The sequence below is a fragment of the Ictalurus furcatus genome, chromosome 16, assembly GCF_023375685.1.
Source record: "Ictalurus furcatus strain D&B chromosome 16, Billie_1.0, whole genome shotgun sequence".
Classification (NCBI taxonomy): domain Eukaryota; kingdom Metazoa; phylum Chordata; class Actinopteri; order Siluriformes; family Ictaluridae; genus Ictalurus; species Ictalurus furcatus.
In genome coordinates this window covers 5,799,216-5,814,365 of record NC_071270.1, presented here as the reverse complement: position 1 = coordinate 5,814,365, position 15,150 = coordinate 5,799,216, and the positions used below count along the sequence as shown (strand labels likewise).

At 39.0% G+C, this 15,150-nt stretch overlaps 1 protein-coding gene across 4 annotated transcripts in view; it reads right to left on the bottom strand.

Annotated features, from left to right (window-relative positions):
- Positions 1–376: 376 nt before the first annotated feature.
- Positions 377–15,150, bottom strand: part of LOC128619962 (huntingtin-interacting protein 1-related protein-like) — an 18,194-nt gene continuing 3,420 nt past the window's right edge. For 2 of the 4 annotated variants that reach the window (XM_053644486.1, XM_053644485.1), the window contains 32 exons: positions 14,939–15,015; positions 14,783–14,844; positions 14,457–14,597; positions 14,172–14,229; positions 14,003–14,078; positions 12,447–12,563; positions 12,326–12,363; positions 12,138–12,210; positions 11,837–12,014; positions 10,522–10,610; positions 10,300–10,416; positions 10,031–10,132; positions 9,718–9,912; positions 9,309–9,419; positions 8,999–9,193; positions 8,153–8,263; positions 7,581–7,775; positions 7,279–7,426; positions 7,108–7,194; positions 6,909–7,016; positions 4,892–4,978; positions 4,438–4,574; positions 3,991–4,101; positions 3,265–3,323; positions 3,128–3,158; positions 2,900–2,962; positions 2,715–2,815; positions 2,070–2,175; positions 1,795–1,918; positions 1,385–1,446; positions 1,016–1,273; positions 377–909 (listed from right to left, as the gene is read on the bottom strand). In XM_053644486.1, the coding sequence (XP_053500461.1) occupies positions 901–909; positions 1,016–1,273; positions 1,385–1,446; positions 1,795–1,918; positions 2,070–2,175; positions 2,715–2,815; positions 2,900–2,962; positions 3,128–3,158; positions 3,265–3,323; positions 3,991–4,101; positions 4,438–4,574; positions 4,892–4,978; positions 6,909–7,016; positions 7,108–7,194; positions 7,279–7,426; positions 7,581–7,775; positions 8,153–8,263; positions 8,999–9,193; positions 9,309–9,419; positions 9,718–9,912; positions 10,031–10,132; positions 10,300–10,416; positions 10,522–10,610; positions 11,837–12,014; positions 12,138–12,210; positions 12,326–12,363; positions 12,447–12,563; positions 14,003–14,078; positions 14,172–14,229; positions 14,457–14,597; positions 14,783–14,844; positions 14,939–15,015 (3,426 nt within the window). In that variant the 3' untranslated portion in view covers positions 377–900. The remainder of the gene's footprint in view (positions 910–1,015; positions 1,274–1,384; positions 1,447–1,794; positions 1,919–2,069; positions 2,176–2,714; positions 2,816–2,899; positions 2,963–3,127; positions 3,159–3,264; positions 3,324–3,990; positions 4,102–4,437; positions 4,575–4,891; positions 4,979–6,908; positions 7,017–7,107; positions 7,195–7,278; positions 7,427–7,580; positions 7,776–8,152; positions 8,264–8,998; positions 9,194–9,308; positions 9,420–9,717; positions 9,913–10,030; positions 10,133–10,299; positions 10,417–10,521; positions 10,611–11,836; positions 12,015–12,137; positions 12,211–12,325; positions 12,364–12,446; positions 12,564–14,002; positions 14,079–14,171; positions 14,230–14,456; positions 14,598–14,782; positions 14,845–14,938; positions 15,016–15,150) is intronic. The other 2 variants (XM_053644488.1, XM_053644487.1) reach the window with 1 other exon arrangement.

The window sequence follows — 15,150 nt, the reverse complement described above, 5'->3', positions numbered from 1 at the left end:
TCAGTAAAATGATCCGAATTTCCTATCACTAATAATGCGCGAGCGACACCGGAGAGTTGAAATGGCATCAGCTAGAAATGTCAAAATACAGCAACTCAAGAATTATTCTAAAATATATATATATATTATTACACAAATAGATTTTTACGCGAGGTAAAACAATTAGTTGTTTACTTTTTGTTTTCTGCGACACAAGTGTGTTTGAAATGAGGTGGCATGATTTTCATACCATAGGACTAAGGAAGGACTTGTGCCACTGAGGAATGCATAAACAGCAGCCATATCAGAGTTGGTGTTTCCCCCTTCATTCTGACATCACTCAAATCTTAGACAGACATTATGTTACAGGGTTTTTTTTGTTTATTTGTTTGTTTAAATTTGATAGAGATTAAGTTAAAAGTTCAGCTAAATATGTTGTCAACATTTATTTATAGTAGTCTTTATTTAGAAATAAAACGAGAAATAAAGGAAAATATGGGAGTAATAGGTGTTGTGCTAATAACAATGGTATATACTTTAATATTATTATTCATCACAGATTATGTTTAATTACATAAGTTTACAAAATCATGATTTTATCTAATTACACAAAATTTATACAAAAAAAAAAAAATAAGTTTCACATGTTCCCCCAATGTCCAGATGGGTTTCCTCTGGGATTTCTGATTTCTTCCCACTGCGAAAAAACATGCTGGTGAACTGGGAACTCTAAATTGCCACTGAGTGTGCGAATGAGTGTTCCCGCCTCATATCCAGCGTTCGTACGTTAGGCTCCAGATCCACTGTGACTTTAACCAGGATAAAACCGTTACAAAAGAAGAATAAATGAATGATTTTTACAAAAGGCCAAAAACATTACATTCAAATGGTCGTTTCCACTGTACGTTCATCACAAAGGCTTCACCTAAACTGTAAAGGAGCAAACAAAAAACAAATATTAAACAGCAAATTCAACATAAATACAGTAATATCATCGCGTATATTAAATGTCTAGCAGGTGTGCAGAAACCGGTACCTTATTTTTAAGGAGGCTGCCAGATTTCTGGAAAATAGATGGTCTTTTAGATGTTGGGTTTTTAGAAGGCTCGGGTTTGGGTGGTTCAGGCAGTGGTGGCTCAGGCATCACTGGAGGTAAAACGCTGACAAACCCATCAAAATCTTTCTCTGCGGTCTGATCGAGAGGAACTCCAGCCAACTCATAGTGCTTTTTCCTCAGCTCGCCCAGCCGCTGGCGTTCGTTGGACAACTGATTCTCCAGCTCCAACACTTTCACCTACACAAATCCACATCATTGTAGAAATGATATATATAATTGTACTGTTATGCATTTCAATAATGCAACTCAAGGCATGCAGAAGTCCAAAAATGACCTTGAGTGAATTACCTGAGTTTCCATTTCCTCCGTCTTCAGCTTGATCAGGGACATGCCAGAGAAATCCATGGGATCTGTGGGGTGTGATTACATAGCGTCAACCTAACGTTGCCTCTAAAATTAGTGCAGATCAAGTATATATATACTAAGTGCCCCAGCATTGCTGTTATCAGTAATTAGAGAGTAATTAGATGCTAAGAAATTGACTTCATTCTCACAATTTCTTTCTCTTGACTCTTGTAATGTTTAATTTACTAGAGTCGCTAACTCTATTGTTTTCCCAGCCTTTTAATTTTGATGGCTTGGCACCTGGGTAACATCTCTGAAAGCTCGACAGTCTATGTTTGACTTTTAAAATCACCAAATGCTGCCTTGTGGACTTTTGTTGTTGTTTTTTTATGGTGCAAAGATCTGTAACTCACCCTTATCTTCGATTTGCATCTGTCCAGCTTTTGTCGAGGTCACAACAACTGCAGCCATATCATTTACATGTCGTGAGGCTTGCAGCAATGTATTAAGTTTCTTATTACTTCGATCTGCCTTTACCTGCAGTAATAGAAAAACCTTGTTCAAACTTAAAGTGACACCATGTTCCAAATGAAGGAAAGAATCTCTGATGATATATTAGCTGTGTTTGAGCTGTAACTCAAGATATACAATACTCTATGTAGTGGGATTATTTATTTAATTTTTTTACCTTGGAGGCAGCTACGAGCTGGGCAGTGCTGGCAGCGATCTCGTGAGAGCACACTATCAGTTCCTCATATTTGCCTCGGTCTGTCACTACTTTGTCAGCAGAATCACTAGATAATGGGAATGCAGTTACACAGGTGTAACTAATAATTTCTGACTTTTTTTTTTAAACAAATGTAATGTTCCATTTCATAGGAGTCGACGATCATGAAGTCAGCTCGTCTATGGAGTGGGGTTTCATTCCCGTGCTGCCAAGCACATCTTTTGCAACACTAGTGAGTGAACACTCAAAATTTTTAAAAATAAATTAAATAAATAAATAAATCAGGCCTCATGAACGTATCATTTTAATGTCAGGTATTGGTGGGAGGATAATCACTAGGCTATAAATGAGAAACTAGAGAAAATAAGATTTTCCCGCTTTATCGTGTCACATTTAAATACAAGCAAAGTGAAAACGAATATATTTTGGCTGTGTTATAGAACAGCCACAGACGTTCTGCCATTATGTTTTGTCAAAGGCACACACAACGTTTTTGTTTACAAGAATATTCAAATTTTTTATTGATTTTTTTTTTTTTTTTTTTTTACACGTCAAGCAATTAAAACTAATCAGTATTATCACAAACACAGATTTGAGTGCACTTACACCATTTGTGTGGCTCCCCATCCTACAGCTTTGGAGGCAGAGATGAGCCCCTCAGTCCAGCAGGAATTCTTGGCATAGAAGTCTTTCACAGAGCCAGCTCCCTGTAAAGAACAGACTTTAGTGAGCAACTTCTACAACGTTGTTGCCATATATTTTCTCCTCTATTTTTTTTTCCCGAAACCTACCCGACCACTTTCCACGATGTCCTTCTGTAAATCTGTGGCCGCTGTGACCAACATGTGTATGGCCTGTAGGAAACATGCGTGATGAGCTGAATTTTACCAATTCAGTAATCAATTCCTATTAAAAAATGAAGACCTGGGTACTAATTCCTCTAAAATCCGGTGTGCTAAATGAGGGAGAATGATAAACGCTGCAATACTGGAGCCCTGTTTTAGTGCATAAGACCTTACCTTCATCAGATCAGAACAGGAACCAAGGATGCTGAGACAAAATGTGAAAAAAATGAATATTGGATTCATAAACTAAGCATTCAAATCAGAATATAATGAAAAAGACGGATTTTTGCAGGACTGAATCCTAAACTAACCTTTGGTTAACTTCCAATTTTAATCCCGATGTATCTCTTCTTGCTTGGCTCAATATTTCCTGTGAAACAAGAACAAAAAAAATTATACTGTGGCCATGGAAAATAATTATTTATGGCAGTTATTCGTACATTACCTTCTTATACTGGGACACTTCTAACAGAGCTGGCCAAAACATTTGACCCACACACTCCCAGCTTATTATTAGTTATTTGTATTAAATAAGTGATATAAATTATTCAGTAAAACTGAAAAACTAATACAAGAAACACTCTGGAACTTGCTGGTATAGGAAAATAATCAACTCCAGGGTAGTAACAGCATCACACCCCAGCAAGGTTCATTATTTTCCTATAAAATCAGATCCTGAAGTGTTTTATTGCTTATATAAATCATAATTGTAATTCGATAACATTCAGTAATTCACTTAGTCATTCCAAAACATTAACTTTATTATGTTGGCTTGACAAAGAATACAGAATTCATTGTTCTATCAATGATGGCAAGCCGTCCAGGGCCAGATGCCGCAGAACAAGCTCAAACCATGATACTACCACCAGCATGTTTCCCAGTTGGGATAAGGTTCTTTTGCTAGAATGCAGGGTTTTCCTTTCTCCAAACATAACACTTCTCATTTAAACTCAATTTTAACAATTCAATTTTGGCAATTTTCATATTATTTAGTTATGAGTAAATGATCCTCCACTGATCTCTAGTACTGCTCTTACCTCCATCCTCAGAACAGCTTCCTCAATAGCAGTGGAGGTGGCAGCCATCTCTTTATCCACCATGTCTGCCAGCTCTGCTTTCTGAACATCTGTGTCATTGCGTCGTAAATCCTGCAGAGAGCAGTCCCTGGTTAGTCCAGTTTAATACTGTTTAACACTGTATAAAGATACTTCACAAGACAGTCTCAGCAAGGCATAAAATGCAGGCATTTACACCACATGGCACATGAGTTACAGCAGCCTCTACATCACATTATGGTCCTTATCTATATATGTGTGTGTGTGTGTGTGTGTGTGTGTGTGTGTGTGTAAAGACAGACTCATGGAAAATATAGCATCTTCTTCTCCAGATAGCATGGCTGCCTATGTCAGCAAAGATTAAACGCTGCTTTGCTATCCTCTTGGCACCGGTTCTCCATAAATCCATGCAAACACACACACACTCACAGTGGCTTGGTTGAGGATGCGCTGGACCGTGTAGCGGATGACGCTCGGGTCAGCTCTCTGCAGTGTGGCCTGCAGCTTGAGCTCTTTAAGGAACTGCAGACAGTGAGTGGCACAGTCTCTGCAGTTATCCGTCAGCCCTACAAACGGGTGGAAGGATAGAGATGAAAATGAAGGAACAGTCCTCTTCCTGGAATGCCACAAAGTGTCACACTGCATCCTAAATATAACCGAAAATTTCTGTATCTAATATTCAGCGGATTCTCAGTCTAGACTTGACACATATGCATGCATATGTATACACCCCTTAGCGTGTCAACATAAAGGCCTATCACAAAAGCACAGGCTGGACTGAAGTTCCAAAGTTATGCCAGTATTTATGTGGGGAAAGTTACTCATAAACAGATTTGGGTTGATTGATTTGCTCGGTTTTTGGGTATCACGTTATTAAAATGACCTGCGTGTAGTTCACTCCTTTGAGGTTGAAAGATTTTTCTTGAGTAGAGATATGCGAGATGAGGTTTCTCACTGTCCAGACCACCACCTTTAAACACAAGCACTTGCCTTTAAGCGTGAAAGAAGGGATAGAAAAATAATATTGGCCTTGTATGGAATCCCATAGTCTGTTTGTTTTTTTTGAGTGTATTTACAATGACCAAAATATCATTTTGTTGTCTCAGAGATGTTTTCCTTGAAACTGGCATGCTCATTAGGGATCTAACTATAACTTTAAATCTACATCGGATTTCTTTTAAAGCTGTTTTGGGACAATGTCTGACATTGCACCTGAATAGTGAGGTATTAACTCCTCACTACATGCGCATAATTCAACGGTGAATACGCCACAAAATGTATAAAGTCTACAAATAAATGGGTATACCTTCATATACCCCGATCAGCCATAACATTAAAACCACCTCCCTAATATTGTGTTGGTCACCCTTGTGCCACCAAAAGTGCTTAGTTCATGCTTTTGTCACTTCTAGACTAGTGTAATGCCATACTGTCTGGATGTTCCAGTAGGAGCATAAACAAACTCCAGTTGGTCCAGAATGTAGCTGCTAGAGTGCTAACTAGAACCAGAAGATACGATCACATCACCCCGATCTTATCAACACTGCATTGGCTCCCAGTGAAATCTTGCATTGATAATAAAATACTATTATTAACTTATAAAGCACTAAACGGTCTCGCGCCACAGTATCTTTGCAACCTCTTGGTTTTTTATGATCCACTACGCCTACTTAGATCAAAAGATGCAGGCTATTTGACGGTACCTCGAATAGCGAAGGCTACAGCGGGGGGGAAGAGCTTTCTTTTATAGAGCCCCACAGTTATGGAACAGTCTTCCAATTAGTATTTGGGACTCAGACACAGTCTCAGTGTTTAAGTCTAGGCTTAAAATGTATTTGTTTACTCAAGCCTACCATGACTAGACTTTCTGTTACGCTAAGCACAGTCCTAACAATCTCTTCCCTCCCTCTCTCCTTCTGTCGAGCCACACACGATTTTATGGAGATATTAGAGATCCTGATCCTCTCTGTTCTCCGGACCTGCCTAATCCGTTTCGGATGTCCTACCTCTGGATGGAGCTCTCATCTACTATTCCAGATTGCTGGGACTATGGCTGCTTCTAAGGCCAAACAGACTTTATATAAAACCATAATTTTTTTTACACTATCTGTTGTTACCCAGATGAGGATGGGTTCCCTTTCGAGTCTGGTTCCTCTCAAGGTTTCTTCCTCTTAACATCTTAGGGAATTTTTTCTTGCCACTGTCGCCACCAGCTTGCTCAATTGGGATACATTCGCACATTTAAAATCTGTATACTGTGTTTATATGTTTCTGTAAAGCTGCTCTGAGACAATGTTTATTGTAAAAAGTGCTATACAAATAAAATTGAATTGAATTGAATTGAATTATCCTTCTGAAAGAGGCCACTGCTGTTAGGGAATACCGTTGCTATGAAGGAGTGTACATGGTCTACAAAAATGTTTAGGTAGGTGGTATGTGTCAAAGTAACATCCACATGAATGCCAGGACCCAAGGTTTCCCAGCAAAACATTTCCCAGAGCATCACACTGCCTTCACCGGCTTGCCAGCTCCCCACAGTGCATCCTGGTGCCATCTCTTCCCTAGGTAAGTGACATACCAAACTGTTTTGGAGATGCTCTGACCCAGTCGTCAAGCCATCGCAATTTGGCCCTGGTCAAAGGCGCTCAGATCCTTACGCTTGTCCATTTTTCCTGCTTCCAACACGTCAACTTCAAGAACTGACTGTTCACTTGCTGCCTAATATATCTCACCCCTTGACAGGTGCCATTGTAACGAGATAATCAATGTTATTCACTTCAGCTGTCCGTGGTTTTAATGTTGTGGCTGATCGGGGTATATGGTTACTATCCAAGCTTTTAGCTGCATCACTCACCCCTAATGCCTAATGAGCTTCACGTTTTATGACTGTGTGTTCTTACTGTCAGCCTGGTCAGTGGGTGCAGAGTGGGACGCAGCAGCTCCATTAACAATAGTGTCTGCTGCAAGGTGGGAAAACTGAGTCACAGATCTCAACAGCCCACTGGCATCTGGAAGGAAGATATAATCATGCTACTGAGTCATTTACTGAATTTTCGGTAATAAGGGCATTTAAACATGTTCTAACAGCTGAAACCTCACCATCCAGATTTCTTAAGTACCCCGCATGACTTTGCTGCATCTTGTCAATGGACACCAGAGTGATCTCAGCTCGATTAATCAAATACTCTGGAGTCACAAGGTGAAGTCAAGTTAGGAAAGAGCATCTATTTTCGTATAGTTATAATACTGATGCTTGCTCAAGAGCCATACCAGGAGTGCAAACACAGCGCACGTGCATAGGGTCATCCACTTTGGAAAGAGCGTCTAGAATGATGCCCTCTGCCTCCACCACAGCGCACTGCAATAAGCAAAACTGCTCTTCCTGCAGCTTCTGCTGGAGCTCCGTTTCCCGGCTCAACTGAACACACACACACACACGCCAGTCAAATCTCTTGAACAAGCATTTGCCAAACATCTTAAAAAACATCTGATCAACATGTAATGCAAGACAGACAGAACATAACGTAGCATAACATAACACAACATTATTCAATAATCAATAGACGCTTGACCTTGGCCTGTAGTTGGCTCTGCAGGGAGCTCATCTCTCTCTGGGTCTTGTCTTTCTCCTGCTGCAGCATGGTCTGGTGCTGCTGAGCAGCCACGCGCAAGTTAGCAAGCTCAGCCTCCTGCTCTTTCAGAGAACGCATCAGTGTTTCCTTTTGAGCCTGCAGCCCCACCAACAAACTGCTCATCTCATGCCCTGCCTATAACCCAGCAAACAAACAACAATAAAATAGGATATAATCCTATTTAATCCAACAGGAGAATTATCTATAAATATATCAGTCAGAAAAAAATTAAGTCATCCCATTCATTTACACCTACAGTAAAATGAAGTAGTGGTATTCATCATGTGTTCAGTGTGTGTGTATATGTGTGTGCATGCTTCAGAGTATATAAGCTTTCAGATTACTATACACAAGAAAATCCAGACAAACCAAATAAAATACAAATAAGCCAAATTAATTATGTATAAGGATATACACTGTACCCTGTAGGTCAACGTTTGAACTTAGGATTGTTCTAACAGCGTGTGTATTTGTAGTTTGTAACTAAAGTTAATTAGGAGAAATCTGGTTACCGTCTCCTTGCTGTGAAGAGCATTTTGAGCACTTGTCGCTTCTGCTCTCCTCTCCTCCAACTCTCGTTTCAGCCGAGCGATTTCCAGCTGCTGTTCCTGCTCCCGCTGCAGCTGTCAATATACGAGCAAATACACAAATACATCACACACGTGTCCTGAGCAGCCAGAGAGAGCTCACACACACATATACCATACCAGAACAATGTATCGTTTAGAATGAGTGGGGTAATGCACATGAACGAATACACTCATATCCTGATCATGATCACGTTTTTTTGTACAGAAGTGTCAGCTGGGCTTTTTCTTATAATACATTAAGTGTTGGCTAAATTACTGAGCAATCTTTCATTGATTAAAAATGTTATTACTTATGATCTAGGTGGTTTATTTGGTTGCTTAATGGCTATATCTACTGTGTGTAGAATTATACACACACACACACACACACACACACACACACACACACACACATATATATATATATATATATATATATATATATATATATATATATATATATTAGTATACAATTAAGTGCAAAAGTTTGTACCACCATGGTTTCTGGCTGGGGGAAAAAAGGCAACTGTTCCTATTTTTCAATGAATTGACTATAGAAAGAGTTCCAAGATAAAAATGTTGCATGATATGCAAAATATGCAGCAAAATGAACCTTTATTATTATGACCCTCTCAGCCTCCAGGCCTGATTTGAAAAAGTCAGTGTATCTGTTTATAACTGAGAAACCACAAAGTCTGGCTTCCTGATGACTGTGCTGCATGGACCTGATCTTATATTTGTACTTTGGCAGACTCAATTAATACTTTATATTTTCAATACTTTATGCACCTTTTCCTGTAGCTGGCTCTTCAGGGAGTCGATCTCTTTCTGGTATTTGTCTCTCTCCTGCTGCAGCGTGATCTGGTGCAGCAGAGCAGCCTGGCGCAGTTTCGCAAGCTCAGCCTCCTGCTCTTTTAAAGTACGCATCAGTATTTCCTTCTCAGCCTGAAGCCCCACCAACACACTGCTCAGCTGATCTCCTGCCTGGAACACACGCACATGAACTCACCAAAATATATATTTTTAAAAAATCAGATAAAATCTGACACCGCAGTGAAGAACAAAGTGGATTTAATGTGGGATGTAAGGAAATACCCACCGCCTCTTTACTCTGTAGTGCACTCTGCACACTTAGTGCCTCCGCTCTTTTCAACTCCAGCTCTTTCTTCAGTTTCTCCAACTCCATCTGCTGCTCAATCTCTCGACTCACCTGTAGACACACACGTTCATTCAATTTTTATTCTTAATAAATCATGTGGCTTATTCTTTGATGGCCTGGTCTTTAAGGGTATATTAAGGGTCAGCTGAGCCTTCCTTTCCTTCTCTTTCACTCACTCGAAAACAGTGGCTTAGAAATGTCCACAGACCTACTGTGTAATACCAGATGCTTATATGTAAAATGTGAAATATAAAGTTGCTCGAAGAACTATTTCGATACAGTAAAGAGGATATTTCTAGCAGACTGTGACATTCAATGCATATATGGCATATTTCAGTGCTTCACTCACTTTTTCCTGGAGTTGGCTCTGCAGGGAGCTCATCTCTTTCTGGGTCTTGTCTCGCTCCTGCTGCAGCATGGTCTGGTTCAGCTGAGAGCTCTGGCGCAGGTTAGCAAGCTCAGCCTCCTGCTCTTTCAGAGAACGCATCAATGTTTCCTTTTCAGCCTGAAGTCCCAACAACACACCACTCAGCTGGTCCCCTGCCTATCTCACACACACACGCACACACACACACACACACACACACACAACATAATGAGATTCTTGAGCAAAGGAGAAATGTAACGTAAGAATGCATATCTACAGGCAAATTGGGACCAACCTTTTCTTTGCTCTGGAGTGCACTCTGAACATTTATTATTTCAGCTTTTCCGGTCTGAAGCTCTTGCCTCAATTGGATGATTTCTGCTTGCTGTGCTTCAAGCTAAACATCATAGCAAAGTTGTAAGACACATTAAAGGACCAAGCGTGCTAACCACTAAGCTACCGTACCCACATTGTGGAATAAATTTAACATGTAAAACTTTCAGTGGTCTTATAATACACCACCTGTGTGTATGTATGGAAAAGCTAGCTAACAGCAAGTTCAACCTTGGTACTGTTCTCCTGTTTGAGATGTTCCAGGCCTTCTGCGATCTGCTGCTTGGCCTTGACCAGCTCCTCTTGGGCTTGCTGAGTGCTGGCCAGCTGCTTCACCATGTCGGCATTCTGACATACAAACCAAAGTACTATTATACACAGGGTGAGTACAGAGTGTAAACAGTGTCTGCAATTCAGTTTCTATAAAGTGTTTATTGATGTAAGATAGAGCACCTTTCTCATGAGATCAGCGTGCCTGGTGACCAGCTCAGCATGCTTTTCTTTAAGCCGAGTGAAATGCATCTGGGCAGTTTGAACTCTGCCTATAACGCAGATATAAAATTTACTGAGTATTATTACCGAATAACAGAAAACTATTCTGCGGGTTAACGTAGTAAAGAGTTAAACTCTTAATTACACAGTCACACTCACAACAAAGTGACACATTTATGCTGGGATTAGAGCTGCAACTATTTTCATAATCAATCATGTGACTGATTATTTTTTCGATTAATCGGATGGGGGCAGACTTTCAGGTTAATAAAAAACTAATGTGTTCCATTTGAGACGATATTACCTTTCTAAAATTCTCACACTAGACCAGTGGTTCTCAACCTTTTGTGAGCTCTAGACCCCTAGCATATTTCCAACAATACACAAGGACCCCCCTCACTCAACAACAATTATAGGCTATATATTAAACAGTCATTTATATATATGTTGCTTTATTTTAATAATATTTAACATGAATAATATTAACATTAAAATTGAATCAAAACATTTCAAGATTTTATTTTTTACATTTTATTGTTGGTGTGACATTTAATTTGACTCTCTGAATTATCCTTTGTTTATTTTATACATCAATGCGACACTTGAACTTGTCTACCACTCATAGGTTTTTGCAAATTATCATTTCATTTGTAAATAAATTTAAAATAAATCCATCAATGAATGATCGTCAGCTCAGCTAATGTGATATTTGCGAAAAACCAAATTGATTAATTTTAAGACATCTCATTTGAATATGTTTTGATACATTTAACAAAAATATATATACAATATTATTTAAACATTTTTAAAACTTTCCTACGGACCCCCTGCAATTACACCACTGACCACTAGGGGTCCGAAGCGTGTTTTCGGAACAAAAGTAACGTAATGAGTAAATGTACTGCGCGCAAACCAACTAATCGATAATGAAATGCGTTGACAACGGTTTTCATAATCGATCATTATCGATTTTATCGATTAGTTGTTGCAGCTCTAGCTGGGATATTATTTTTCAATTGTATTTTTTAAATACTAGTAATAATTATTTTCATATCAAAATAAAGTTTTCGGAGCAAAGTTGAAACAAATACGACTATTAAATGTGAGTGGACTGCTTCCAAAATTCACTTGCAAGTGTGAATGCAGGGTTGAATTCAGAGCCATATTAGCACAAAGACCTCTGATTGGTTCAGCCAGCCCTGTTGAGCATAAAACAGGCTATCCTCTGTCGACGAGATACTGAACGGAGTACGAGTGTGTAGAAAGGAAGACTCACTGTCGTCTACAGAGGCCTGCATACTCGCAGCGACTGCTGTCTGTGCCCTTAATGCCTCCACCTCCATGCGCAGCTGCTCGTTCTCCACCATGGCCATCTGCTTGCAAGTGCGCTGGTCTTCCAGCTCCGCCTCCAACTTATTCACCTGGTCCTTCAGGTGGACGACGGCACGCTGAGCCTGCACGCAGCAGTGAATAAACCAATTCAAAACCAACCTTTAGGAATTCACTCACTAGCAATCTCCTGTGCACTTTACTCTGTGCTTGGCTTAGTGTTTATTCTGCACTTCTGTTTATTTGACCTCTGCTTTGAACATCTGCATCTCAGGTCTCATTGCTTCAAGCTCTTTCCTCATAGACTCGACCTCCTTCTCCCTGAGGACATACAGAGAATCATAATGGACTCCAAATCGGAAATCTAACACTGAAAAGGAAATACATAAATCATCTGCTGGATTATGACAAGACTTGCATAATGAAGGTCCATTACCTCTGGACAGGTCCATCGTACTGGTTGAAAGAATGGAACTGTTCAGAGAAATGTGAAAATGGAGTCACTCACGGTTATGGAAGGTTACATTTAAAAACTTCGCTATGACAATTTAGCATACCACTGGGTTTCCTTCCACCTGAGTCTCTGTATCATCATCTTCAGGAAGCTGATTATGAACCACCACTGGCTTGACATAATCAGCCAATGAAGCTGCACGCAGGAAGTTTGGAGGGGTCTGTACATATAAAATGATGTGCATTAGCTATTATTGATGTGTAGACATCCAGAAAGTGGTGCATTTATTACACTGTTGTACATTGTACAGCAGGCACCAAAGGTCTGAGTCCACTATTTATACCACAGTGCTGTTAAATTCTCAACTCTGATTGTTCAGAAGGTGCCGATTAAGTTTCCACATAATCCAAGACTAATCATAAACAGATTTTAAAACCTGCAGTCAATTAATATTCAGTCATGAGATGTTTATGTAATATTTATAGAATACAAAAGTGTTTTTTAACACTTTTTGTAACAGTCAGTATGTTTTCCACCACGAGAGTCTTCAGGACAAAGAACGTTGCACTTTCCAGTTTCTTTGTTACATGACAAGCTGTGTTTTTCTTTCTTATTAATTTCAAAAGATAAGAAAGGAAGTTGAGGGTATAACGGTTTATAACTGCTATAATGTACACTACCGGTCAAAGGTTTAGACAAAAGTCATCAAAACTCTGTAATAACACAAATGGAACTATGGGAATTATGTTGTGATAAAAAAATCCAAAATATGTCAAAATAATTTAATATTCTTAAAGTAGACCCCCTTTTTGACTAGAATTTCCAGAAATGTATTCTTGACATTTTCTCAAACGATTTCTTGAGGAATTTCCCCGAGATGCTTTTTAAACAGTATTAAAGAAGTTCCCACCTTCGCTGGACACTTATGGGCTCATCCATTTAGAATTTTTTTATTTTATTTAGAAAATTATTATTATTTTTTTGTAAATAAAATGTTAGTTTTCTAATGAAATAAATAAGTATGTTGGCACAATTATATTTTTGTCTACAACACCGACTTCAAACATTTAATCTTACACCTTCAGATCAAAAGATTTTTAAGATCATGAGAAACATTTCAGTCACGTGTCTCCAAACTTTTGACCGGTAGTGTATGTGACAACAGGTACATCCTGGATGTTAAACGACATTAAGTGTCACTATAAATTGATAAAAAAAAAAAAAGTACATTTACTTTTTAATCCCATAGTACTTTACTATGGTATTAGAAAAATACTACACTTCAGGACATGCTGTCATGGGAAAATAATGAACTTCATGGTAGTAAAAACCCTGTGTTTTCCTCCAACAAGACATTTGCTAACAGATGCTCCTAAGGCACTGTGTTATTTGCCACCTCTTAATGATCAAAACCAGATTTAGAATAAATCAACAGATAAATAAATTAATATAAATTATATATTATATTTTAAATAAATAAATGATAAATCTGAATAAAATATTTTGGTATAAGCAAAGAATTATTGAACTTGGAGAAGAATAATGTGTTTTTCACAAAGTGAATTCACCACTGTATTTTCAGACCTTTGGACTTTACTCACTCTACTGTACTTTTAGCTCAAGCATAAATTTCTGACAAAAATCTTTTTGGAACCTTACATCAGGAAAATCAGGGATCTGTATGATAGCTTTAAAGAACTCAATGCTCCTGGCTTTCTCGAAGAACTGGGAAAGACTGAGAGAAAAAAAGAGAAGCAAATGCCACGTTAATTTCAGCAAACTTCAATTCATACAAGAACATGAGAATGAGAGTGAAAATAGGGCTTGCCTGTTGAACTGATCACGGAATCGTTCACGATGGTCCAACAGAGCATCCATGGGTATTCCTTTAACACCCAAAACACATATTCATTACAGATAAATGTCACTAAACCTGCTGCTAAAGAGCGGACCCCCCCCGCCACACACACACACACACACACACACACACACACACACACACACCCTCCCTGCCCCAAACGCCCCCCTTTCCCTCCAACATTTTGTAGTGGCATATTCTAATTGCTGTAAAAGTAAACGGGTTGACCACTTATGGAAAAGAAAGTCTACTCACGGCTGTGTAGCTTAAACAGGAGCTTGACGAGGAAGTGATAGAGAGGGCTGCAGTCTTGGAGAAGCGGGACCAGAGGCGCTAGGCGGCACTGACCCACTGCAGTCGTCGCACTCGTATTGTTGGATTCAAGTTGTCTGAAAACTGCACAGAAAGATAAAAACAGTTCATAATAAGTTTGTTTAAATTATGCGCATTATATAGATGCTGGCTATTAGCCATATTAATGTAAATATTCTACTGGCAACTGTGTTGCTGTTACCCTTGAAAAATTCCTAGCTAATGACAGCACACTGAAAGCATAGAGAGATCAGATTAGATTAGTTTACCTGTTTCTTGTAATACAAGCGCAGCATCCATATATTCTAGCACCTCACCAGTGGTTTCAAACCTGACATCCACAAAAGACATTCACTTTCCTTCAAAGCTCTTTTGTTGGGAAATTTCTTATTTAATGTACATCAGACCTGGATAAAAATACTCACACTTCATTTATATCAACTGCAATAGCCCTCTCAAGGACCTCGTCAGGAGCTGCAAGATCTGGCAGAATCGCTTTGTGCTGTTAAGGAAACAGTCACAATTTCACAATATCAAAATGTACTAAGGGCAAGCGGTAATGTTTCCATTTAGGACAATTATGTGTGCGTTCATTTTTATTTTTAAAACAGAAAGGTATGCTTGTTCTATAGTAGAT